This window comes from Aulonocara stuartgranti, assembly GCF_965226115.1.
Source record: "Aulonocara stuartgranti genome assembly, chromosome: 3".
Classification (NCBI taxonomy): domain Eukaryota; kingdom Metazoa; phylum Chordata; class Actinopteri; order Cichliformes; family Cichlidae; genus Aulonocara; species Aulonocara stuartgranti.
The window spans coordinates 37,415,537-37,443,064 of record NC_138941.1 but is presented as its reverse complement, the minus strand read 5'-3'; the positions used below and the strand labels follow the sequence as shown (position 1 = coordinate 37,443,064).

Here is a 27,528-nt window from a genome sequence, read left to right as displayed (position 1 = left end):
GCTGACAGATGGAGAGAATAGACAGACTGTTCCCTGTTTGTGAAGGACTGCTAGAAAAGTTTAAAATAACTAATTGTCTGTCCTGAATCAGTCTTATTAGGTAATGTTCAAATAATTTTATCATTCCAGTGTGGGAGAAAGTACTCAGGGCCTTCAAGTTACGCACTATGAAAGGCAGCAACAAGTTTAATGTTCAGAAACCTAAAGTCTGTATCAGCAGCAGAATGGAACTAAAAATAAATGTTTGTTTCAGTTCTATGAAACTTTGAGTATTTTGGATCAGTAGCACTGCTGTGTTTGTTGCATCATATTGCTGTAATTGTTTATATGCTTTATATATTCTGAGGTAAGTTGATCTATAGTGTTACATCATATTCTATAAGGATGTTATGTGTTTGTATACTTTCTGCCCAGTTTGACCCATTTAGCAGACGTCAGCCTGTTTAAAGCTCTGATATCTATTCTGTATGACTTAAAGCAGTTATGACATGGTCTGATTTTCTCACCCAATAAAGGAATATTTAATACATCAGTCTACTCTTCATTTTATCAGAAACATATATATACTATTATATATTGTACATATATTTATTAGTTTCAGATGTAGCCATTCTTGTATTTTGCTTGTTTACATTATTGTATTTTGCACAACTCTGTTGCTTGTGAAGCTCGCACACAAGAATTTCACTCACATGTGCTGTACCAATGTACCTGCACATGTGATGTGACAATAAAAGTGATTTGATTTGAAACAGCTCACAGCTTGTACATTTTCTTTTTACACATGTATGTAAGCATTTGAGCCAAATTTAGTAATGCCAACATACTGAAGGAACAACATTTGTCTCTTATATATGATACACCTATATATGCACTGTCAATATACATTTTGAACCAGCTGCAGATGTCAGAGTAACAACTGACTGACCCCCACATAAAGTGCGTTACAGTAGTCCACAGGGGAAGAAATAAAAGCATGGATCACGGTTTCAAAGTGCTGCCTAGAAAGAAACGATTTCACTCTTGCCAGTCGCCTTAAATGATAAAAATGGACTGGTCCAACTTAAAACCAAGGGCAGTAACAACAGGTTTAAAATAAACCTCCAGGGGTTCCAAGTGAAAAGAAGAGGACTCACAGGGGCCACTGGGTCCAAACACCAACAAATCTGTTTTCTTTTCATTCAAATTTAAAAAGTTTAGAGCCAACCAAGCTTTAATGTCATCTAGGCATGTCAAGAGAGGTTTTATTCAGATGCCATCCTTCGGCTTCAGTGGCAAATAAATTTGGCAGTCATTCCTATATACTTGTCTTTGAGTGAAGATTTAAGGTGGTAAGACATGTAAATAACTGCAACTTGAATCTGTACTGAAGCTCAGTATTTGACAAAGAGTTCATGTTCACTGCTGTAATACCTAATAATGACTAATATAATAACCATAATATTGGCCATATTATATTTACATTACCAAAGTGATATGACTTTAGTCTCATGAACAACATTAGCTAATTGTTATTTACTAGCTAATCTTAAATGACTGTTCAGTACAGAAATGAAGCCCAAAAATCATGTTTTACTGTCCTGTGGTCTCAGCCTCAGATACTTATCAAATCACACAAAGCTCTTGTAGAAACAAACAAACAAATGAACAAAATATGTTCTCCTTCATTTCTGTCAAACCAAGTTGTATGACACGTTTCCAGCTGTTAGTATCATAGTTGCTAGGCAACCTGGGAAGCGCAACGGAGACTAGAGCCCATGTGTTTGCAACAAACTTGCCGTTTATTTTACAAATCGAGCTCAACACTGCCCCTAGCGTCCTGGAGCACTTCCGTTGTGATTTGGAGTTTGCATGTGTTTTGAATTTTGTACGTGTTTTGGATTTTGCACGTGTTTTGGATTTTGCATGTGTTTTGGATTTTGTATGTGTTTTGAATTTTGTACGTGTTTTGAATTTTGTACGTGTTTTGGAGTTTGCACGTGTTTTGGAGTTTGCACGTGTTTTGTATTTTGCACGTGTTTTGTATTTTGTACGTGTTTTGGATTTTGTACGTGTTTTGGATTTTGCATGTGTTTTGGATTTTGCATGTGTTTTGGAGTTTGCATGTGTTTTGGATTTTGTATGTGTTGAGGAGTTTGTGCGTGCTATTTGGAATTTGTAAGTGTTTTGGAGTTTATACATGCTTTGTCTCTAGGGGCCACCGTAATTTTACCACCACCACCGTGCTCGACAGCTGCTACAGTGCTGTTGTGTTTGAATGAACATACCTCTTGTCATCGTGAACAAGTAGCTTAATCTTTTACTCGCCTGACCACAAAACTTTTCACCAGAAGGCATTTGGTTGTCAGTGTGCGCAACTGTAAATCTCATTTGAGTTTAATAGTGTTGATTTTGGAGTAGGGGCTTCTTTCTTTGTTTGCCCCCTCTCAGTTCATGACGACGGAAAACTATCGATTGCAGCCAATCATGATCACTAACGAGATCAGGACTCGGTCTTGTTAAGTTAAAAGACTACGCAAGACAATTTTGAGCCTCCGTGGATTAGAGAAAAAACAAACGAAACACAAACAACAACAAATCGGACTACAAGTCAACTCCGGTGTTCCGAAAAGTATATTATTTGCGAAGAGACTGTCTCAAAGTGATGTCATAGGCTAATAGTTCAATAAATATTAATGGCGAATTCAAATTATTAATAAGGGACATTATGCCACCAATTATGTCCTCCACTCCCACCCCAAAACAAACCACTCACCTCACATTATCCTAACCTCAACGTGACATGTAAAGCCCACTTTACGTGTTGTGTAGTGCGGCTGGACTGATCGCTCGGACCCAATAATGGACGGTTCATTGCAGTTCACAAAACAGACACTAGGTGGGGGTAGGAGACAAAAAAAAGTTCAGGTGCACCTGCTTTCATGACACCTGCGCTGGTTTTACACCAACACTATCACGCGCAAATAAATCAGAAGTAAAACATTTGCCTTATTTGTTTTGGAAGACCAAATATGCGCAAAGTTTCAATAAACGTCCACTAAATATTTTCACAGTAAGAGTCCGATAACAACTAATCCCAATCCAAGTCCAAACACGAAACACAGAGTTTTAGCTAAGGTTAAGGGCATGTTGTGTGATGTAGTATCCAATTATATTTTCAGTCATATTTCCATTAGTAAAGGCTAAACCGCTTCAACAGTTGTGCTGGCAATGTTACAATTTCAAACTAAAATATTTATTTTTTTGAACCAAGACTGTATATACCCAATATATACATCATATACACACTATATTAATTCGCACAGTTGCTGATTTTGTAGTCATCCCCCACCTTACGTTTTTAAGCCGTAGTTTTATTTTGAAAAACAGTACCGGAAGCTGCAGTTATCTGCTGTTAGCTTGGCAGCAATAGCTCTCGGGGGCAGCTGCACTCCTTCTTTACCTCTCATATTCTGCTGGTAACAAAGGCGAGACAACAAGAGAGGGGTGATGGGTGCTCAGGCAGCAAGCCTGTCAACAATGAACTGAACTGGTTTTGTTTTTATTGGATATTTGTTGCTAACAGCCTGTCTAACTACCGATTTATTTCTTCTCGTGCGCGAGCACAGTTTAAAGTTCATTGATGTAGGTGAGCTGTGGACAGGTTTTTAATCCCGAAGCTTTCGATTTTCTTACAAAACATAAGCAGAGTATGTTGGACTTCGAGCACTAAAGCCGAATGACTGAGGAGAAACATTCAGACCCGTCTTCAACAACACTGGTGAGTTTCTGTCTGTGTAATTATATTTTATATGGAGATTTTGTCTATATTTGGCATTTTAACAGGTGCACTTTGCTGGATTCCGCGAGCACCTGTTCCTTCTGTGGAATATGTTGGGATACAGTGACAGTGTTAAACTTAACAGTGGTTATTTTAAAGACTGTATTAGCGCAGAGTTTTCTGTGGTTTTATGCTATCTTTTCAGATTATATTTCAGAGACTGTTATGGACTCATAAGTCCATTAAGTGCTCTAGTCTATAAACAGTGATTGTTTTGTATTCACTACATAAGAAGATTGTTTTTCACAGTAAAATCATGCTTCTTTGTAGGATCATCCACATCTGGCGGGTCTTAATGTGGGCATTTTTATATAGCCTATTCATAACCTCATGGTAGTATGCTCTCTCCTCATATCAACCAACTCTGTTTCTTTCGATCTCCATGAGAGCCCACCGCGCTGTTTGTGTGTGTATGTTTTCCTTTCTGGCACACCTTTTCCTGTCTCCTCTTCCTGGCCAACGTGGAGCTTCCATCCACATCACAAGTATTGATGCTGCTGAGGTAGAGAGACTCTCTTAAAGCCCCCATACCCAATTTATATACACACTCAATCCATTAGGCTTAATGGCATAATGTGGACACACACACACACACACACACACACACACACACACACACACACACACACACACAAAACACTGTGCTAATGGACGTCCTCTCTAAAGGCACTTAAGTATTGTTCTCAAGCTGGATTGATTTAAGGGATGACACTATATCTGATATGTATTGGATTTACAGGATAAATACACTGAGTGAAATGAATGAGTGGCCCACTGACCCAGCCTGAGCATCTGTATGGTCCAGCAGACTGGAGCATGCAGCTATTGAGCTAAACAGGTCAACAGAAATGTACACAAAAGAGATGAAATCTGTTGGCCACTGCTTGAAAGAAAGCAATGTCTGGAACGTGACCTTAAAGTGTGTTGTTTTATCTGCAAATGCATTAGTGTTTTATTTTAATGTCTACACAAGTTCTTTGTGAGCAAACACACCCTCCTGTTAAAGGTTTATAAGTTACTCCTGTGGACGGTGATGATAACTGGAGTGAGATGTGGAAAGACCTGCTTCTACACCCACACGCACACACACACACACTGCTACAGCTCCTGATGGGTTAATGCTTCTAATTCTGAATTATACCTCAACATATTTCTAAGAACTGTAAAGTACTTAAAAACTCAAAAAAACAAAAAACACATAACGTGACACAGAAACATAAGACAAGGATGGGGTTAGGGGGGTGATTGTGGTGTAGCGCTGTTTGATTTACTTTGTTGAAATGTGAGACTCTTGCTTTTCTGTCTCCTTGTTTAAAGCTGTGCATCATTTACATGCCCTCCAAACCTGTCTGACTAGCTGGTGCACTCTTTCAGTAACAACTGTCTACTGGTGTTTGTGTGCGGTTGACTTTAGTCAGATTCTGAGTCAAGGAGCTATTATGGTCACAGTGACTTGTCTGTTTGCATGTGTAAGTATAATAAAGATGACAAATATCTTTAAAATGTGGTTTCCCTGAGACAGAACAGCATATGTATTTCTTACACCAAGCCTTCAATCTTTTATAAAACTGTCGTCAATAGCGGTTTTTGATCGGGGCGACATGGGCGGTTGCGTGGTGGGGGCAGTACCACAGGCATCTCCAAAAGAAGTTGCTCGTACTCGAGCTGCCCCGACATCAGCCAGCGCATTTTGGAGATGGCATAGGCACCGAGCGGTTTTCTGCTGCCCATTTGCGGGGAGGGCGCCCTCCCCAAAGTAAACTTTATTGTCATCTGCGCTACATACAGTCCAGTATATAGAGAGACGAGGCGACGAGGCTCCAGTTACAGCAGTGCAAGTTAACAAACAATAACTATAAGAAGAGTAAGAAAATAAATATACACTTTAGGCATAGGGGTAAAGGGATCAATAACAATTTAAAATGTATAATTTACAGTTTGATGATTTAAAGTCTCACACACAACCCGTCGAAAGGGGAGGGTGTGTAAGGTGTAGGTCTATTAGGTTATGTTGTGGTGATCCTCGGGTTGAGGGATGGGTGTTCATACTGGAGTATAAAATTAAAACCAATGGAAGATGGACAAGAAAAGTTCAAAGCCATCAGGTGCTCAGTTTAGAAAAAAGAGAAAAGAAGATGCAGGTAAGGAGATGTGTGATTGGATAATGGCAGGTCATCCTGAAACAATCAGAATCAGAATACTTTATTAATCCCTAAGGAAATTATGTGGGTTACAGTTCCTCCAAGAAGAAATTTTAAAAATAGTAACAGTAACAGACTAAACTCCAAACAATACATTATGTTACAGATTTTACACATTTAAGAAATAGCACTAATATATACAGATCACTCAGTTATAAATATCAAGAATTAACAGAGGTGGTTATAAATAAATATCAAGAAAATTGACATGAATATTACAAAGTGGAAAAGAGCGTGTGTAAAAAGGGTCTAACTATTGCAGTTGTTGGAGCTATTTGTTCTTTATTTTTATTATTTTGAAATTAAAGTTTGTTGTTAGTTCACTTATATTTTGGGGTTTATTTACATGTTTATTTGTAGGTTAATATTTGTTTCAATGTTTTGTTTGTTTGGTGTTTACCTTGTTAAATTAGTAAGAGCTGTAGGACCATTTTGTTTCTATAAATAAAGAGACTGGTATAGGACCAGCATGCACTGGGGTGGGCCTATGGTTTTTTACCAGAGCAGGAGAAGCAGCAGGAAGGAACAAAAAATGGATCTTGTTATTGTTTGCCAAACTGGATGAATGAACCATAAAAACGCAACCTTCAAGTTTGGACCGTGGACTTCTTTTGCCTGCATACAAAATATTATCTCAGTGCAGCTGTGGCTTGTGGACGTTTAATTGTGGGATGTTTGGTTTGTCAAACAAAGGAATTGCCACTACAGCAGTGTTCACAGTGTGTTAGATGGAGGAGTTGTACAGGGAGATGGCAACGGGCAGGAATGATTTCCTGTGTCGGTCAGTGGTGCTTTTTGGTAATCTCAGTCTCTCACCGAACGTGCTCCTGTGACTAGCCAGTACGTCATGGAGTGGGTGGGAGGTATGATCCATGATTGTCCTTCTCTTGGACAACATCTACCTCTCTGACACCACCCTAACAGAGTCCAGCTCCATCCCCACAACATTACTGGCCTTGTGGATCAGTTAATTTCGTCTGTTGGCATCTGTGACCCTCAACCTGCTGCCCCAGCATGCAACAGCATAGAGGATAGCACTGACCTCAACAGAGATACAACAAGATAACATTAATTAGTAGGGATAGTGAAAACTTCTGTGTACGTTTGCTAGCCACTTGGCTATGATAGTAAACAGTTGACACTGATGTAGTTTACTGAATCAGACTGTGTTCAGCACAATATTAATTAGTCATTGTCAATTGTTGATTTGTCCTATTCTCATTGTCCGATGAATTATAATGGCTGTTTGCAAACTATACATACTCTCTCTCTCTTTATGTTTATCTGGTTAAATTCAGTATGGTTCCAACAACAGTTTTTACAGTAAAATATGTTTTACATGTATGTACAATCCTTAATATACATATATACACATAAAATATACAAATATTTTAATGTGGGGAAACATTGCTCAGACTTTTGAGATTTCAGAGAGGCCGAGGTGTGTTATCCTGCTGGAAACAGCTATCAGCGGCACACTGTGGTTATAAAGGACATGGTCAGCAACAATCCTCAGGGAGGCTGTGGTGTTTAAACGATGTTCAGTTGGTACTAAGAGGCAAAGTGTGATAAGAAAATAGCTTCACACCATTAACCCACCAGCATCCTTAACTGTTGATGAGACAGGATGGATCCATTCTTTCGTGTAGTTTACACCAAATTCTGACTTTGAGAGCCAAATGTCAAACCAGAAATCAAGAGTCATGAGACCAGACAGCAAACTTCTAATCTTCTACTTTCCAAATTTGGTGAGCCTGTGTGAACCGTAGCCTCAGCTTTCTGTTCTTAGCTGATAGGACCCAATGTGGTTTTCTGCTGCTGCTTCAAGGTTTTATGTGTTGAGCATTCAAAGTTGCTCTTCTGCATACCTTGGTGTGTAACGAGTGCTTGTTGTTGCCTATCAGGTCGAAGCAGCCTGGGCATTCTCCTCTGACATCAATGAGACATTTTCACTCAGAGCACTGCCGCTGAATATTTTCTGTTTTTTCTGACGTTCTCTGTAAACCCTAGAGATGTCTGTGTGGAAAGAGTAGATCAGCAGTTTCTGAAATATTCAGACCAGCCAGTCTGGCACCAATAACCATGCTACATTCATAGCCACTTAGATCGCCTTTCTTCCTCATTCTGATGCTCAGTTTGGCACAGGGCTGCAGATCATCACAACAAGGAGCACTCCAATAATTAGTATAGTAATTATAGTAATTGAATCTCTTTGATAAGACCCTCACTGTGCAGTACAGTCTTCAAGCCTAAGCTGCTCCTGGAAAGCTGCTCCTCGGTAACCCCAGCTAAAGGTTGTGTCTCTTTCCACTTGTAAACTTGGTGGACTGGTGCTTTAATAATCTGCTAATGCGAAAAGTGAATCGTGATCAGCTGTGCTTAAGGTGACTTATGATCAGTTACTCTTTTGGCTTCCATAAATCTTGTTAAAACTTAACAAGTAATCCATATTTGCTCATCTATGAGTCATTTAAGAGACGCTCCTGCTTACAGCACCACATAGACATGGATTTGTCAGCATTTTAAATGCTCGAGAGATTAACCAGCTAATCAAAAGTGTAATCGCAGAGTTAAAACTGTCTAGAAAATCAGAATGCTTGCAGCTACACGCTCAATTTATTCACCAAAACGATATACAAAGCAGTGCAGAAATAACATGTTTTTCAGGATCTCTGTTCTCTTTTCTTCATGACTCAGTGCATGACTAAGCCTGCTTTGATTTGCTATTGCATCAGTTGTCGCGCACACAAACAGGCACATTAAAAAAAAAAAAAAAACATATGGTGAGAGGAATATGCAGCGTGGACATTTGGTCACCCAGAATGGAAAGGGACTACCACATTGCTGTCATCACGTTTCTTTTTATAGACACTTTTTAAAAAAGCTCTGGTTTATTCGCTTCATTTGAATGACCAGAGTGCTTTGAATATGGAAACTTCCCCGAGTTCCCTCTAGATTAAAAGATTAGGTCTCTGCAGATTTACTGCAGGCGTGACGTCAGGGTGTATGTGTGAGAGACCAACGTTTTCACAACTGTAAAGTACTCCAGTTAACATCCCTAATTAACTTTTTTAAAAGTTGAGTAATACACGAGTGATGGTGATATTTGTGAAGGGAGGAAAACACAACTGTCGAGGATGTGCTCATTCTCTGAACACAGATGTGTGTGAGGCTTTTAAGCTGACATGTCAACACGGGAGACGGTCGAGTGGTTGTTGATGCATTAATATTAACTATTAATCAAACTGAACTGGTGTAACTTGATCACATGACCTTGGGGGCTCGTTACACAGATACAGCACACAAAAGAAGAAATGCTTTTTGTATTTCTGCATCTGCACTGCTCCTCTGCACAGAAGCTCTTCTATTTATAACAAAAGGCCTTGCGTAGCTGCTACTGCCATCAGGTATGCCCAGTATCCCTGTTCTGAAGCCATTAAAACAGCGAATAAACACTGTGCAGTGCAGGATGTTTCTTTAGGAGCAGCTAAAACACTCTCTACCGTCACCATACAGTTGTTGGAAACTAATGAGCTTATTACAGTGTAAAGTTCATTCTCCTCTGTGGCCTTGCAGAGGGGGGGTTTCTACATAAGAACTCAAAGTCCTACTCAGCGCTGGTATTCACATACCGAGTTACGTAACATCGATTTCCTCTCTGTAAACATTTATTTCTTTTTACTCCTCAGGAGATGATGACACGCTCACATTAACATTCACAAAAGCCTGGCCTTTGATAGGTCAGGGCAGTGAGTGAAGCACATCAGAAGAGACGACGTCCTTCCTGCCACCATGTCCGTCCAGGAACCGCCGACATCCACTTCACCCTTCAAACCCGAGGCCAAGCCAAGGCCGGAGATTCCTCCAAAACCACAATGCAGTTCCCCTACTCTTGGAGAGAGGGACAGCAATGTCAGACGCTCTGGAGGGAAGGTCAAGAGGATTGTGAACCAGTTCAGCAAGCAGGAGTCCACTGAAAGGTTGGAACCGGCCACCAATGGTACTGCAGAAGGCAAGCCAGTTAGACAGTCCAAGAGGCCTCCTACGATAAAGCCCAAACCCCGGGTGAGACTGCAGCTTCAGAAGGAGGCAGAGCAGGCAGCGCCGCCGCTCCCTAAGAAGAGGAGCCGCTTGGCGAAGAAACAGAAGGAGCTTGATGGAGGAGAGGAGGGGGACAGAAGCAGCGTGGAAGGAGGCCGATCAGGTAAAGCTTTGGGAGAAGTATATGGGAGAAATACCTCTATCTTGAGTTTAATTTATTATTTTAATTTGCGTTGATTGGAGTTAAACTGCAGGTTTTGTCACAGATATAAAGATGGTCAGAGTGAAGTAAGGTTAGTGTTTACAAAGAAGCAGAAATGCATTCTTAATGCAGTTTCACATCAAAAGCAAGTGTCACCTGATTTACTAGAAACTAAACGTGTTTAAACCTTTACCTCCAATTAAAAAAATCTCTTGCAACAGCTGGTCAAAGATCAGATGACAGCAGTAATTGTTTTATCTTATAATTAGGCTAGTTTCACAGACTTAGTGTAGCATAAGATCACACATGAATTATTAGACATTTTGTCTGATGCAAAAAGTGTGTGTGTGTGTGTGTGTGTGTGTGTGTGTGTGTGTGTGTGTGTGTGTGTGTGTGTGCGTGTGCATTTAAAGACCTTGGCATATGAGTGTTAAATGTGTAACGTCAAATGTGCAGCGTAATCAGTGAGCTCTGAGGTGTGGTTGTGTTTGAATGGTCTGTCCCATAAAAGAGGTCAGTCAGCTGATCCTGTGTGTGTGTGTGTGTGTGTGTGCAAAGCAAAAAGTTAGGTGTGCTGTGTTTACTTTCTGTTGGAAAAGACAGAGGGATCCTAGAGGGATCTCTTCCATCTCTATCTCTTTGTTTAAGCTGCAGCGACACTTTTCTTTGGTGTATCATGGTGAAACCCAAAGAAATTAAGTTGCATTGGTACTGATGTGAGATTTGAATTTTCCATTCCAACATACAATATCACTTCCCTTGTTTTGCTTCCTTGTTCAAACAGAAAACATTTAAACATGACCTCACTGAGTCTTTGAGTGAATATAGCTAAAGCATGCAGTCAAGTTTAAAAATAAATATTCCTGTTAGGGCAGGGGAGGGTCAGAATTTATTCCGGCACACCCCAACAACCACAAGTTTTATCTTTTATTGTCAACATTAGTAAAAACAAACAAACAAAAGAACCCCAAAACAGGGATTTCATTCATTTTAAAAGATTAAATAAAATGGATCTAAAGCGAAATGATTCTGTTGCAGCACCAGGGCAAAATCTAAAAATATCACCGTATACAATAAATAAACAACAGAGTTAAAATAGAAATGTCACAGGCACATAGTGAGGATCTTCTACTGTGAGATACTTCAACAGTAATAAAAAAAATTAAAATGAGTTTAAGTTGAAGAAGAGTAGATGTTAAAGAAATGTTTAGGGATAATAAGCTCATTTTAAATTGTTTATATATTTATTGTCTTGCTAGTGATTTGCTAGTGTAAAAATGATTTAAAAAATGGTGATTGGTGAAATTTAATATAACTTGCAACCGGTGCCTCGATTATGTGCTAGTGGCCAATAACCAGTTACAAATCAAATGTGCAGTAAGTGAATCTTTTCTTTTGTGGACGGCTGTTGTGCAGTGTTTTGAGCTGAATCAGTATCTGTGTCGGTGCATCTGATAGTTTTGGGGAGATTCCACTCGTTTAACTCTCAGGAAATAAAGGTGGTCCAACACCACCATCGCTGATGTCACCAGCATGGCAAAGTGCATCAGTGTTCTTAATGGTTTAACTGGAAAGTTAACAAAACTGTCCTTTATTTCCCAGCTTTTTTAGATGCTTACTTGCTGACCCCTTTAACCATCTTTCCAGTTCACCACTCTCTTTCCTCCACCTCCTCCATTTCCTTTTGTCGGTATTGAATTTTCCCCCATGCGATCCTCCAAATGTTTCCATGAATATTTGAAGACGCGTGCTGACTCAACGGTGCAGCATGTGCATGTGAAGCATTTATGGGAAGAGAAGATGGGGGGGAAGGGGAAGCAAAGCTCTTAATGAAAGTGTACCTTTCTGTCTGAGGACACAGGAAGTGGGCAGAAAGCAGCCATTCCCACTCATTAGCTCAGTTTTTTTGTGTGTTTTGTTTTGTTTTTTAAATTGCAAAATAAGGAAGAAACTAAATATTTGAGAAGTTCACTATCATTTTACTTTCTTCCCCTTTTGAAAACATTTCAAAACAATTCATGTGTTTCTTATGTTTTACGCAGAGCCTGATGGAAAGGAGGTTGAGGTTGAGCTTACTGGAGGAGATAAAGTGGAGGCGGAGCACAGTCATCACACGCCTGTCAGCCCGTGCTGCGCCCCGAACTGCAGCTGCATCTGCCACCTCCAGCGGCCTGGCATGAAACTAATATGGGTCCCCGTGAACGTGGAAGATGTTGGGGAGGAGGGTGGAGAGGAGGATGAGGAAGACTGGGAAGATGAGGAAGTAGAGTTTGTGGATGAAGGGGACAGTGAGGCAGAGGACACAGAGGACACTTTTGCGATTGAGGAGGATGAGGCGTTGAAAAAACAAAAAGCAAAGTTCCACGAGTCGTTGAGTGTTTTGATTGCGGACAACCAGAGGAGGCGTTCGGACCCGGGTCCTCACTTCATTCTTGCCTCGCTTGCTATCACTCGCTCCGGGTCTCCCCCCGTTCCCCCAAAACGTATGCAGTCACCGCAAATTCAGCACGGAAGCACCCAAAATGAAGAAGAGAATATTTACGAGGCCACGCTTCCATTGATTTACCCCACTCCTAAAAACAACGCAGTCGAGTGTAAGGAGCTGGATATTCCTCTAATCAAAGTGTGCAAACTAGGCCGTCGGTCCAAACTGACCAACAGTCTGTCAGATCCCACGTCCGAGTTTCAGAAAGAGGGAGAAACCATAGTGACCCCGGACGAAGTTCCGCCTGCTATCCCCCCGAGGATCCCTTTGAACCAGGACAGTCGTAGCCAAACAATACCCAGGGGCGGCATTCCTCTTCCCATGCCCACACCGGAGGAGGGTCACTTGTTGCGACCCTCCTCCCCCAGTGGCTCCGCCACCACTGGACTGAGCCCTCAGCGAGCCCACACTCCACCTCCACACATTTCCCTCCAACCTCAGAGACTCCCACCACCACCACCAAAGGCAGATCCCAGGAGGCTCAGCACTGCCTCAGCGCAGTCCCTCACACTGAAAAAAGGTCTGAACGAGGATTCTGTGTGCCTGACATGAGCTGTGAATGATGCATACAGGTAATATCTGTTTAACTAAAAGCAGCCATGTCTTCTTTTACTAGGGGAGGAGAATGGAGGGAAAGAGGAAGAGAAGGAGGACACAAGCGAAGAAAAGTGAGTCAGCATCTTTACCTTTCCATTTTAAAAGGATATGTGTGGAAATATTTTATATTTTCCTCAGATAAAATGACACAAATATATGCAGTATATTTCCAAAGATGCTCCTAAACAAAGGTGCTTTTCCCTCCTGTTTGAGTAAAACCTGCTAAAAAAATACAGTAGGAGGGCTCAAGCTACAAATGGATAAACAGGGTAGAGCGCATTTAGAGAAGAGCTAACACAATGTCTTCATATAAGAAAAATAAAGATTTTCACCTGGATTACCCTTTAAACCAGCCTTTATATTATTGAGAGTATTGACAGATTAATAAGGGGGCATTTGTAAGTTGTTAACCCTTTTCTCCAATGTCATGTCCCCTGACAGGAGGAATTCTATCAGGAGGAAGATTGGGTTTATTTTCGACACTCGTCTGCAGGATGGTAAGGCTGACACTCAAAACAAACAAGCCACAACAAGCCCAGATCTATCAACTGTAACCCTGTTTCCAAAACAAGTCCATAAATGATTCAACTTCTAATAAACATGCCTTTACATTTACAATAATCCGCTCACAGTCCACGCGTCCTTATCGCCACAGGCTAAAGATGGAAAAATTGCCAGCATCAATAAAGGGGCAAATTTCACTTGCTGATTGGTCAGGTCACACCTACAGGCATGTGTGGCTGCGCTGAGCAGGGATTTTGCCATCATACCTGAGAGGATTGCTGGATGATGATTTGGGGCAACACTGTGCTGTTTAGTTTTACTTTTTGCATCAGAAACTGTTAAATAAACAAAAAAATTTTGGACGTAGTTTCGTAGGATATTTGCAGACAGTGAAGCTAAGATTAAAAAAAACATTGGAAATATTGGAAAGTCCAGTTGTTCTGATCGTGTCATTGCCTGGCTGTCTTTGTGTACAGTCGGAATTCACTGCCTGGGTCACATTTGTGAAGGCGCCGCTAACGCTCAACAGCACATGCAGGTTTTGGAGCAACAAACAAATGCCACCTGCATGACGTCAGATTAAGGAAACTCTTTCTTGTCACCTTGTCACATTCTCCACATACTGAAACTCCAATGCTGGTAAAACATGAGTACAGGTGCTAACAGGATGTGCCTGCAAAACCTTTCACCCACTAAAAAACAGTCCTGATGAACTGTTGAGCAGCTGAAATCCTGTTAGACATTCATTAGACATGCTTCTGTCCCTACAAAAACCAGATTTTGATATGTAGTTCCAGTTAGACAAGCGTTTGCACTGGATACAGGTTTATGTCATTACTAGTATCTTAAATAGGAAACGCATTTGGTGAATTTTACTATGAGCCATAATGTTTGTCTCCATTTAATCAGTTTCTTTGCACATTATCGTCAGTGTGATTGAATCTGATGATATTCATCTGTATTTTCATCGACTCCATTAAGATGTATTGCATGTTGTCCTAATTCCAAAGTACCTGAGACAGTAGATCATGTACTATATACAGCACTGTCTTATTTGCTCTCACTGAACAAATCACTGATTGTACAAAGTAATTTATTACTTTATTATTTGTCACTCGAATGCATTTTAATGAAAAAGATGCAGTTCTGACATTTTTTTGGCTTTACCTCGCAGCAGGAAGTGATGCTGCTGGGAAACTCTTCGCCAAAGAGCGACGGTGACAGTGTTGAAGCTAAGGCATGAAAATTGAAGAATAGCTTTAAAGTAGCAATAAAATTCAAGTTAAAAGAAAAGGAAAGCCTAAAACGTAACCAAAAAGTTAAACGAGTAGTTCTTGGTTTACTGATAACTGATTATGCAGGTCCACTGGGAAGCAGAGTGATTGATGTTTATGAATATATGTAGTAATCAGGAAAATGTTTGACTCTTTTCCCTGTTTCAGAACCTCTCTACCAGACGTACCGGGCTTCTGTCATTACAAAAGAGATCCGGCGCCAGACAGTTTGCCGTAACATCAGCAAAACTAGTGCGGACTATGCTATGGACCACCTCGGTCGTCGCCCTGGAAATGGAGGACCGAGGGGCAGCCCGGTGCCCACACCGGTTCAGAGCACTCTGTGGCAGGAACTCCCAAATGTGCGGGACAGTGGGGTGCTGGAGAATCTCAGCTCTGACCAGTGCAAGTACCAGGAGGTGAGGGAGTGGAGGAGAGGAGACGATAATGCATGGCAGAGAGGCTCCATAAAGACAAATCAATAAAGGCTGAAAGGAGAAATCTGAGATGCAGGATCAAGTTTTCCAACTAATAATATAATGCTTTTACATGAATTAGAATCCATTTAGCCACACTGTCTAACTCATTGCTATTACATCATATTGATTCACCCGGTATGACGTTCAGAAAAGCTTTTACAGTTAGTTATAAAGCTGTAGTGCCAGTAACAGAATTTGTAAAGGTAAATAACCTTTGAAGTACTGATACAGGCTTAAATACACCCCTCACTAATATTTAGTGAAATGACAAGCTGCACATTGACTCGACATTTTTGATCGCCATCATCAAGCATCTGGCATCATTCTGGCTGTATATTTGATTACTTCTCTGGGCAGAATTGCTCCATTTAAATTGCTTGCTTTGTGTCATAAATCCGTCTTTTAAGCATAGTCTACATGAGGTCGGGGCATGAAGAATGGCCATGCCAGAGGCGTAATGCTTGTTTGCTTTATCCATCCCAAAATCAGTCTGATGTGTGTTTGGGATCATCCTCTTAAAGCACCCAGCTGTGCCCAAGTTTCAAGTATCTAGCTGTTGATTTGAGGTGAAGTTGAAGAATTTGGAGGTAGCCCTTTTTCCATTATTCGAGCCACTTTATGCAATATACTGGTACCACTGGCAGCAGAGCAGCCGCAGAGCTTGATGCTACCACCACCATGCTTACCATGCTCAACAGCTGATGCAGTGTTCTCAGGTTTAAACTCCTCATCTTTGCTACTCCAAACATTCCTCTTGTCATCGTGGCCAAATAGTTCAGTCTTGGTCTCCGTGTATTATCCATGTATTTGTAAATTTCATTTTGGAGCGGAAACATATTTTTTGGTCGACACCCTCTCAGTTCATGGTGAAACTGGCTTCACTGTGGACAGGATGCTGGTGTTCAGCAGTTTCCAGTTCCTCACAGGCTTGAGCCTTGGTGGTTCCTGGGTGGTTCTTGCTTATCAGTTTCTTCTGATCTGAGGGTGACAGTTTGTGTATTCTTCCAGACGTTTGCTGACACATCCATACAATTGTTTGAAATGATGATCTTGGATTTTAGTTGTTTATAAATAGCTCCCAAGAGCCCTTCACAACCTGTGTAACTCTTCTTATTTAAAAAAAAAATCATATATAAATCATAAATATTTCCTCTATAAACATGAAAACTGCAGTTATCCTGCTTTTTGTGTCATCTTGGTTTCCTTTAATGTGCAGCTTTGTTCACCTTCTTCCTGACAGAGTATGTTTGAGGTCCTGACATCAGAGGCCTCTTACTTGCGATCTCTTCATGTTCTGACTGAACATTTCATGGAGAGCCGGGAGCTGGAAGAGACGATGATCATCAGAGACAGGAAGACCCTCTTCTCCAACATCCTGAGGATCCGTGAAGTCAGCGAGAGGTGAGGGAAAAAAAGGGTGAAGGGAGATAAGGAAAAAACAGAAACTCCAAAGTGATTTATGATGTGAAGTGCTGCAAGGTCACTTGTTGAAGATGAAACTGGGACAGGAATGTAAAGCTTGTTCTTTATGGTTCAACAGGCTTGTGCACAGTTTTCTGCAAGTTCTGAAAATTCGTTATCTGACTCAACAGATTCTTGAAAGACTTGGAGGACCGCATATTTCAGGACGTGGTGTTCTCTGACATTTGTGATATAATCAACTACCATGCCCAGCACAACTTCCCCGCCTACATTGACTACGTACGCAACCAGATCTACCAGGAAAAGATGTTCACTGAGCTCATGTAAGCAACCAGAGTTTCACTTGAATCAGGTTCAAACTCACTGAGAATTTCCGTAGCAACTATGAGAAAAGATTGTAAGTAGTGCAGGCTGGCAGGGTACCAACTGTCTCAACTGGAGACAAAGTCTTACCTTATCTTTACTTTTGTGGTGTATTTACAGGAAGAGCAACCTGCAGTTCAGTGCAGTAATCACTCGTCTCCAAGAGTCGCCTCAGTGCCAGCGGCTGCCCTTCATGTCTTTCTTGCTACTGCCGTTCCAGCGAATAACACGCATCAAAATGCTCATTGAGGTGTGCAGCATCACCCAGTTTTCACTCTCTATGCCTTAGCATATGTCACTGGTCACTTTATTAGGTACACCTGTTCCACTGTTAGTTAACATAAGTTCTGTAATTGCAGCCAATCCCCAACTCTCTGTCAACAGTATTCAGGGCCATTGATCAGTGCTCATGACACATACATATTAATGATCAATTCACTTTGATGAGTGATGAAAGGTTTCTATAGGTTTCTATAGAAATGTCCACATGATCAGAATCATCTTTCTGGGCTTAACTTCAAATATCTAATCAGCCAATCACAGGGAGACAACTCGGTTCAAACAGAACACCAAAGTAGGGAAGAAAGATGATTAGAGCGACTTTGAACGTGGCATGTTTCTTGGTGCCAGACAAGCCTGGTCTGAGTATTTCAGAAACTGCTGATTTTCTGGGATTTTTTCCCCACAAAATAATAACTGAGATAACATCTCAATACAACCAAGGTATGCAGAAGAGCATGTCTGAACACACAAGCAGATGGGCTCCAGCAGCAGAAGACTGCACCAGGTGCCGCTCCTGTCACCTGATAACAGGAAACTAAGGCTACAATTTGTCTGGGCTCAATATTAAACAACAGAAGATGAGAGAAATGTTCCAGGCTTGATAAATCTCACTTTCTGCTGCAACATTCAAAACAACATAAACACAGTTGTATAAATATTTCAGGATTCACAGTCACCAGATGTCAACCAGTAGAGCACCGTTAGGACATGGTGAACCTAGAGATTAACATCATGGATGTGCAGCAGACAAATCTGCAGCAACTATGTGACACTGTCATGTCAACATGGACCAAAATCTCTGAGGAATGTTTCCAGCACCTTGTTGAATCTATGTCACAAGTAACTGAAGGCAAACTGGAGTCAAACCTGGTACTAGTGAAGCCCTTACTAACTAGGTGGCATGTGAGTGCATGTTTAGGCCACAGAGTGACAAATTGGTTATTTGCTTCTGCTTCTCTCCTGAGAGGAAAAAGCTCAGCAACTCACAGATGAGTGACAGCCTTTGTAAGCTTTACGTGCTTTACTTAAGTGCCAAACAAAACGCCACAGTACATTGTGCATAGCTGACCCTTCTCTCCTGAGGGTCAGTGAAAGGCAATAACATGAGTTCATCACGGTGTTCGGATGTGTGGAATGCCCTCATTCCAGCGTAATCTTACACACTCTAGCCTTCGCTGATCCTTTAACCTATAAGCAAACACACAGACTCGCCTCGCCCCAGTTTCACAACCTTGCTTGTGTTTTGGTGGAAAAATGTCTCCTGGTAATGTTGTTTGTCTGTTTGCAGAAATAGAAAGTTGTTGTTTGTTGTTTCAGAACATCCTGAAGAGAACAAAAGAGGGGACGAAAGAGGAGCAGACAGCCTCAAAGGCTTTGGCCTCTGTGTCCAAGGTAAACACGCCTCACTCCTCAACCACCCTTCTGCCTGCAAATGCGGCATATTTGAGTCTAAAGTGCGCCGTATGCTTCTGGAAATTAGATGTCAGCTATTGTCTGAATGAAGGATTTCCTACTGAATCAACTCAGTGAGTCACAGGTGCCATTGAGGGCAGTGGCAGGCTGAGATTAGGTTTATTAAAAGAGCCAGAGGAATAAACTTGATACTCCCAGTGAGACACACGGTTTTATACAAGGATGGTTGAGAGGAGGTTTTTTTAAGCGTGAAAATAAAAGGGATCTGCTAAGTGATTTCATCATTTTGTTTCAGATCATTGATGTGTGTAACACAGAGGTGGGAAAGATGAAACAGATGGAGGAGCTGATTCATATCTCTAAGACACTGGAGTTTGACAAGCTCAAGGTAACGGCAGTGTTGATGTTTGTATTCAGCTTATGTGATCTCTTTTATTTTGAAGAGTCGTAAATGCCACCTGTCCTCTTCAGGCCATCCCCATCATCTCCCAGACTCGATATCTGGAGAAAAAGGGAGAGCTCCAGGAAATGTCCAAAGGAGCGACTCTCTTCAACATGAGGGCAAAGTTCACTCCCGTCTACTTCTTCCTGTTCAACGACCTGCTCGTCATCGCTGCCAAAAAGGGGTTAGGTTCAAAAACAAAACTGACACAACATAAAATGCTCTTAATTTGTTGACCCATCTTTGATGCATCATTGATTCGTTCTGCTAGATTCTGATTAGAATTGAAAGCGTACACTGAATTTTTCAGATGTTGTACACATCATGCATTCACAGTCCCTTTACAGCTTAATAAATGCATCTTTCTGCTTCTGTGACAACAGCTACATAAATTTGCTTGATGTCAGTGGATATCAAAGCCTATCTGTAAACTGGAGATATTTACTAGCCTCAGCTTTATGCACTAATTCAGAATTATACATTTTGGTTAATCATTAAACACTGTGAGGGTGGTCTCTGCCTATGCAGCTACCCTTGGAAAAGCCCAGAAACTATTCTAATACTTGCCAAACTATTACATCTTTAATGATATATAGTGAGCTCATTACAGGGGAGGTCGCCGAATGTCGTCTTTATGGGGAAAGAGTTAAATGCGTGTCATCACTCGTTTAAATAACTCCAACTCCCTAAAATTTAAGGGAAGGTGGTGCCAAAGGTGCTAGACGTTAAGAGTATACACAGCATGCGATATACCTGCTTCCTGCTAGACCCGTTTTCCTTCTCATATTTTTCTTGTAATTAGCTTTTGTCTACATTGTCTCAAACAGCGCGGAGCGTTTTGTGGTGCTCGACCATGCCCATCGCTCTCTGGTGCAAGTGCAGCCAATAGAGGAAAGCGGGACCAGTGGGAGCCCCTTCGAACACTGCTTCAATCTCACGCTGCTGGAAAACCACCAGGGACGCCTGTTTGAGCGGCTCATCAAAGCTTCCTCTCAGTGAGTGGTCGCGCGTGTGTGTGTGAACAGCATGTACTTGACTCTAACATCTGCAGTATCTTGAATGAAAATAAGGGAAAAACTAGACATGAAGTCAAAGTCCAATTCAAGTAGTTCATGCTGTTTACATAGAAGCAGCATGAATCGGGTAATTTGACTCATGTAAAAGAAACATTTAATTTCCTAAAAGGAAAAATTGTAGATGAACTGCGAGTTACTCAAAGGTTATGTGAGATGGAAATGAGAAATTAGATCCACCAAGAAACAGTTCTGGCCTAAAAGTGTAACTAGATTACACTCCTGCCTTGCCACTCCTTGAAAATGTTGCCCTGGATGAACAGCTGTTCTGACTTTCAAAGTAAAAGCTTAACGAGCACAAAGAAAAACATTCACACTACATTAAAAATTAAGTGAAATTATGAACCAAATACAACAAACACATGTGCAAAGTCCTGCCCCCCCCGATTCATGCCTGGGAGCCAGTTTGGAGAGCATACAAGCTGACGTCCTGGATGTTGACAGACTTGCTACAACCGGCTTACAGGGAAGTTAAACATGGAAAAAAAGGATGTTTGTCATTTCAAACAATTTTCATTGTGATGTTTGTTTATTATATGCATGGTTGGCAAGGTATCATGTGTCTTAATTGCCCCTTGAGGATAAATATGGTCTTTTTGACTTTGACTTGATGACAACATGATCTGACGGAAACATTGTTAGGATGTTTTTGCAGGTTATAAAATATCCCCAGTGTTAGGTGATCCAGAGCAATCAAAAACATGTCCAGGATGTGATTGAGGCCAGAGAATCCATAATGCTCTATGCAAAACATTTTCTCTGTTAAACATTTTGAGGATGTGTTGTTGGTGAGTTAGGTGACATAGTTTTCCTCTAACACCATCACAGTAAAATGCAAATATCGGTCACTATGCTAATAGTATAATGTGTGACTCCAGGGAATAAATCCTTCAAATTTAGTACTTAGGCCAAAAACATCTAATGTCGATCCATTCGTGTATCCACTTCTGCTTATCCAACTCGGGGTTGCAGTTAGGCTGAAGCCTGTCTGAGCCGTCATAGGGTTGGAGAGCACCCAGTACAGTGGTTAGCGCTGTACAGCACAGTAAAAAGGTCCCTGGCGTCCTGCGTGTTCGCCTTGTGTCTGTCTGAGTTCTCTCTGGTATTTCCAGCTTCCTCCCACAGTCCAAACACACGCCTGTTTGTGTAACTGGTAGTTTTGGCGACGTATCAAGGTTAAACTCAAGATCTCTTGACCAAACCATTATAAAAGTGATTTGCTAAACTTAAATGAACCTAAATATAATGCTGGGAACATTCTTCAGAGATGTGCCAAAATGCAATGTGAGGATTTTTAGATTCAGAAGACTGTGGGACATGTTGAGCCTCAGAAACGGGTTGCTATGGTTTTCTGTTGACCTCCTCTTCTCCTCACACCTCGAAGGAGGTGAAAACTCTTCCTACTGTTACATCAGGAATTACACGTCACTGGTATGAGACTAAACTGTGGCCGTCTCCATCAACAGGTCGGACATGGACAGGTGGATGGCAGCTTTCCCCAACACGGCCAACCAAGAGAGAGATGATAAGGAAGTGATTTACGAGGACTGGGGTGAGGACAAGCGCATACAAAATTCACACACACCGAGTGTTATGCGAGTTATGAAAGTTTACAATTTTATATGTGTCTGTGGATGGCAGACTGTCCTCAGGTGCAGTGCGTGGAGCAGTACATCGCCCAGCAAGCCGACGAGCTCAGCCTGGAGCCCACTGAGATCATCAACGTCATCCGCAAAACCAACGAGGGTAAGAGCATCGGGTGGGAAACGTTTATCTTTAGAAAACAAGCTGTGGCAGCTGAAACCGAAACTAATTATTATTATTAACATTTGTTACACAGAAAAAGTTACATGTACTAACATGACTTTGTATCACCTCCCTGGACTCTGCTTGTTTATATGCCTCCATCCTCCAACCCTCGCTTTAGCAGTTTATTTGCTTTGACTTTCTTGCATGAACGACGCAGAAACCGCCAATATCTCCCCCTTCCCTTGTTTGTCCTCTCCCCACTCTCCTCCCCTCTCTTTTTTTTTTTTCTCCCTCCCCCCCGAATAGGCTTGTACGAAGGAACCCGCCTGTCGGACGGTCAGAAGGGCTGGTTCCCCGTAGCGAATGTCATCGAGATCACAAACGAACACGTGAGGAGGAGGAACCTCCGGGAGCGCTACAGAGTCATGCAAGCAGCGACTTTGGTTGCAAACAGCAAGACCCGCACGCTTCAGTAGATGTTTACAGTAAATGACGTGGACACTTTTGAGAAAGACAGTTACTCAGGGACTGTGCCACGTGAGCTGCCAGTTTCTAGCAAACAGGAAACGAAAGGTAAAAGCAGAAGGGCGACCACGACGAGACGGCGGACACACACTCGAGCTGCTGCAGCATGTGCTACTTCAGCAGAAGAAACAGAAAGTATGTGACAGCAGAGGATTAGCTTACATATCTCCCTAACTGCAAGGATCCACCTCTTCCTGTTTTCCGTGCAGCCCCACGCCAACACCTCTTCACAGACTGCTGTGCCAAACTCACATGCCAGTCATTCGTGGCATTGTTCAAACGCTCGTACGCTCAGACAGGAGCTGGGTGTTGGCTGGAAACATTTAGTTGTCAATACACAAACAATGCCCTGTTTTTTAGTGCTATGTGACACTTGGTTTGCCGGATTAGAGAACAGAAGGAGTCTTAAAAAAAAAACACAAAAACCCCCAAATGCATCTCAGCTGAAAGATGTTAACGTTTTAAAATTTCACTAGAAAACAGACATAAAATCAGGAAGTGCCTTTTAATTGAAAACAGAAGTACACAATTGTGAAGTACGGGGTTTATGCTTTCAGCATGTGCAAACTGTGCTTGAACTTTGTTTTTTATGTTTTTAGTAGTTGTGCTTTTGACTAGCTTGTTAGCTTGTCCACCACTGTGGAGTGGTGCTGTAGCTCCCCCTGCAGGGCATCAGGAAATGGGGTCTGGTCTGTATAGTATGTTGTAAATTACAACAGGGTGATTCTCCTTCAGGACATATTTTAATAAAACCTTTTGTCTTTTTAACTGGCTCTTTGTTTCTCGGTAACGTTTACTGAACATTATAAAGTTCTCGTCTGTCAGAGGAACCTGTGCAAAATCCAAAACTGGGTAAAGTGCAAATACAATGCTCAAACACAAGAGCCGAGAACATAAATATTGAGCAGTCACTGTGTGATATCAACATCCATAAGGCTCAGGAGCACGTCCACGGCATCGCCCTCCAAATCTGAGAGCCTCTGTTCCTTTGCTTCCATAAACCCTTCAAAGACACTCACTTTGCTCTTGATCACTGGGGATGTCTTCAGGGGAACGGCGCTACTTCCTAATGCAAGTGGAGCTTCAGCTTCCTGGTGTGTTTGAGGGCTTGGGCATAGCAGAGGACCGGGAGGAGTGTTTGCTGTTTCATTTCGGTTTTGGGCCTTCAACAAGTCAACATAATTTAGTTTTAATTGACTCGAGAGAGTGTCAGCGACTTCAAGCTCTGCATCTGACCAAACCGTTCCCTCTATCAGTGCACCACGAGCAGGTTTGTACCCCTCCTCACCATCCTTGGCACAAGGATGACTGAGGTTTGAGTCATCGTCCATTTGGTAGTGCAGTTTCAGCAGGTTAGTAACGGCCTGGTCCTCTTCCTGTGTAAGCTGGAGGACAACCTGCCTTGGCTGCACCTGAGGGTGAATGGTTTGTGTTCTCCAAGTGGGGCTACCCAGATCTCTAGTGGGGTGTGGTCCTGATCTGAATGGGTCTGGGCGGTTTGGTGGGGCCAGGCAGGCGGACATGATGGGTCGTGGCGTGTTGAGCTGCAAGCAATCAAATACCTGAGAGAAATGAGATGAAAGAAAGAACAGCTGTGTGTCGCTCCAAAAACAACACATCATTTGTTCCCATTCCTTTTGCACCTTTCACTGAATCAAGTAGTGATAACTCGGACAGGCATCAAATAGTATTTTGGCACCAGGGTGTCCTTAAAAGAGAGGACACCCTGGAAAATTAGCAAGTGGAGCATGAAATAGCAAGAGTCAGGCAATAAGTGTCTACAGCCATTTGTAAAACATGGTGGAAGCCTGTCATGCAGTCGCATCACAATACACCAGCACAAAAACTGACTGAACGACTCAAAGAGCAACTAAAAGAAAACACAATTATCATGAAGCGTTTGATGTGTGCATTTTTCTATGTGGCCTAAATGAACACTGTTATTAAAACGCTGACACACTGGACTCTTTCCTGTAACCACACAGCGATTATGAAATCTGATTTATATGATAAGTTAATTTCCACAGGATGGTACTTCAGTTTGTGGATGCATTGAGTAGAGGACGATGGGTAAACAGAGGTGGAGGCAAAATGTAGTTTACAAAAGACCAACAATATTTTTCAAAGTTATCTGAGAGTGAAGTCTTGATGACAGACTCTGACAGAGCATTTAGTTATACTTAAGCTGTGGTATTGTTGTGTGGGACTCTGGCCCCTGGAAAGCCATACAAGTCTTTATTTGGGCATGCAGGAACTAATCCTTAGAAAATGAATGAGTATGAAAAATGGAGCTTCTCCACAACAGTGTGTTTTGTTGGTGCAATTATGAAATGGTCTCTCACTCACCTTTAACCCACTGAGTCTATTGGGGATCCTCCTGCCACAGCACATGGTGGGGTCAGTGTAGAAGAACTCTGCGGGCGTGGTGGGGTGAGCTGGGGAGAAATCAGGGAGTCCTCTCAGAGGTTGAGCAGCTGGATGAAGCTCCCCTTGAGCCGGTTTAGGTAAAAGTGACTCACCTGTTTGAGCGTTTTCTTGACTGTGGCGTGGGAGGCCTGCGGCCCTGTACAGCGGCAGGAAGGAGGGGTGGTACAGGGTCCTGTTGGACAGAGGGGGCAGGACCGTCTTCCTGGGTGTCTGATGGAGGACGGACGATGAAATCACCACCGCTGACCCGCAGGACCTGCGCATGCAGTCCAAGTGAGCTAAAGAGTGATGCCACTCACCGATAAATGCTCCTCGCTGTTCATGGTGGTTCAGCTGTGTTGCTCGAGAGGTAAGGGTAGCATCTAACTACTAACTACTCATAAACTTGTTTATGCTCCGTTAAAAGAAGTCGGGGTAGCGACACCTGCTGACTGACGTATGAAACGCAGTGTGACTGCATATATGTATTTCCGGTCATGCTCTTATTCATATTTGTAAAAATTAAAATTAAAAAATGATCCGGAGAAAAAAAAAGTCAATGTCTCTAATAAAGTGATTAAATTCACATTTTTAATCAAATGGTACAAGAAACCATGCAGTGCATGACTTACAGCAATTAATCAGGCCGACGTCCTCTTAGATAGTTTAGAGTTCCAAAAAATGTCAGGCTTTTTTGCAATATAAACGCATGAGTCGCTTTATTAGGTTCACAAATGGACCACCCCATGTTGTGTAGCTTCCTGGATTTTATACTTATTGGGCTACATACTTCTTTATTATGAAGGCTATACGGTGCATAAATCAAAATTCACATGTTTTATGTAACTGAAATGTTTAATTATCTGGGCTAAAGAAAATAAAGTTATAGACCATTTCTATGAAACGTGTATACTTACTGCATTTGGTATACACACACACAGCAGATTACAGGGATGTAACACCAGCATGTGTAAAAACACGGCTTTGATTTTGCTACCCCATTTGATTTCCACGCTATGTTCGGGAAAATTTCTCTAGATCCACACCTGTGCACCCCATGTGCTTCACTTGTGTCAAGCCAGCCTCCAATTCGAGACTTGCAGTCAAGCCAGCCTCCAGTTTGTTTTACGTTCCCTGTGTATTCAAAGTATTACGGGAATGGATGTGGAAACCGGATTTCAAAATAAAAGCCAACTTCGAGTGAATTAACAGATATGTTAAGAACATAATAACATATAATTTAGGCTTTTTTTTTTTTTTTTACAAACTCTAATGTTAGATCTATATGACACAGCCTTGTACCCTAATTGTGCCCTGTCACTATCAAGGCCATCTTATTTTGGATTTCAAAGTAAAAGCCCTGTGAATCTTCATTTTTGAACTACTCTTTCAATGACTTAATAATGCTCTTAAAAGCAAAAGTCGTATTTCCAAATACTATTTGAACTTTATATCAACACTTTCCAACCACAGTCTTTTTCACAGTGATACCATATCAATATCAAGTCAGTCTGATTTTGCCTTTCATAGTAATGGCCCTTTGAAATTGCCGATATTTGATTTAATCTTCTAACGATTCAAAATGCTCTAAAATGAAAAATTCTTGTTTCCACAGGGTAATTCCACCTTAGATCAACAGTATACAGCCCCACAGTGATACCATATCAATATCAAGTCATTCTGATTATGCCTTCCAAAATAAAAGACTTTTTAAATTGTCCATAATTGACCTACCTTTCAGTGATTTCAAAATGCTCTAAAATGGAAATTTCCTGTTTCCACAGGGTAATTCCACCTCAGATCAACAGTATACAACCTCACGATGTTACCATATCAATATCAAGTCATTCTGATTTTGCTTTCAAAAATAAAAGCATTTTCAAACTGCCCATATCTGACTTGATCCTGGAACAATTTCAAAATGCTCTAAAATGGAAAATTCCTGTTTCCACAGGGTAATTCCACTTTAGATCAACAGTATACAGCCCCACAGTGATACCATATCAATATCAAGTCATTCTGATTTTGCCTTCCACAGTAAAAGCCTTTTCAAATTGTCCACAATTGACCTACCTTTCAGTGATTTCATCCATCCATCCGCTTCCGCTTATCCTTTTCAGGGTGTCATAGGGCGAAAGGCGGGGTACACCCTGGACAGGTCGCCAGTCTGTCGCAGGGCTAAACACATAGGGACAGACAACCATTCACACTCACATTCACTCGCATATTCACACCTAGTGACAATTTGGA

The 27,528-nt window shown here is 41.6% G+C and overlaps 2 protein-coding genes across 4 annotated transcripts; one reads left to right on the top strand and one right to left on the bottom strand.

Annotated features, from left to right (window-relative positions):
- The first annotated feature begins 2,003 nt into the window (after positions 1 to 2,003).
- On the top strand, positions 2,004 to 23,640 carry arhgef15b (Rho guanine nucleotide exchange factor 15b). Its single transcript, XM_082527485.1, has 16 exons — positions 2,004 to 3,760; positions 9,711 to 10,225; positions 12,307 to 13,269; positions 13,366 to 13,417; positions 13,788 to 13,843; positions 15,293 to 15,543; positions 16,844 to 17,004; positions 17,196 to 17,348; positions 17,509 to 17,638; positions 18,988 to 19,062; positions 19,379 to 19,471; positions 19,555 to 19,709; positions 20,353 to 20,520; positions 22,065 to 22,150; positions 22,240 to 22,344; positions 22,654 to 23,640. The coding sequence occupies exons 2-16, from the start codon at positions 9,814 to 9,816 to the stop codon at positions 22,821 to 22,823; spliced, it is 3,030 nt and encodes a 1,009-aa protein (XP_082383611.1). The 5' UTR covers positions 2,004 to 3,760; positions 9,711 to 9,813; the 3' UTR covers positions 22,824 to 23,640.
- Positions 23,359 to 26,309, bottom strand: LOC309702869 (uncharacterized protein). Of its 3 annotated transcripts, none has more exons than XM_082527495.1 (4): positions 26,196 to 26,309; positions 25,392 to 25,555; positions 25,219 to 25,307; positions 23,359 to 24,434 (listed from the first exon to the last, which is right to left on the bottom strand). In XM_082527495.1, the coding sequence occupies exons 1-4, from the start codon at positions 26,198 to 26,200 to the stop codon at positions 23,781 to 23,783; spliced, it is 912 nt and encodes a 303-aa protein (XP_082383621.1). In that variant the 5' UTR covers positions 26,201 to 26,309; the 3' UTR covers positions 23,359 to 23,780. The 3 variants fall into 3 exon arrangements, with proteins under 3 accessions (XP_082383621.1, XP_082383622.1, XP_082383620.1); XM_082527496.1 differs by lacking the exon at positions 26,196 to 26,309 and adding an exon at positions 25,599 to 25,740 and having other exon boundaries at positions 25,392 to 25,509; XM_082527494.1 differs by lacking the exon at positions 26,196 to 26,309 and having other exon boundaries at positions 25,392 to 25,740.
- Positions 26,310 to 27,528: the final 1,219 nt, after the last annotated feature.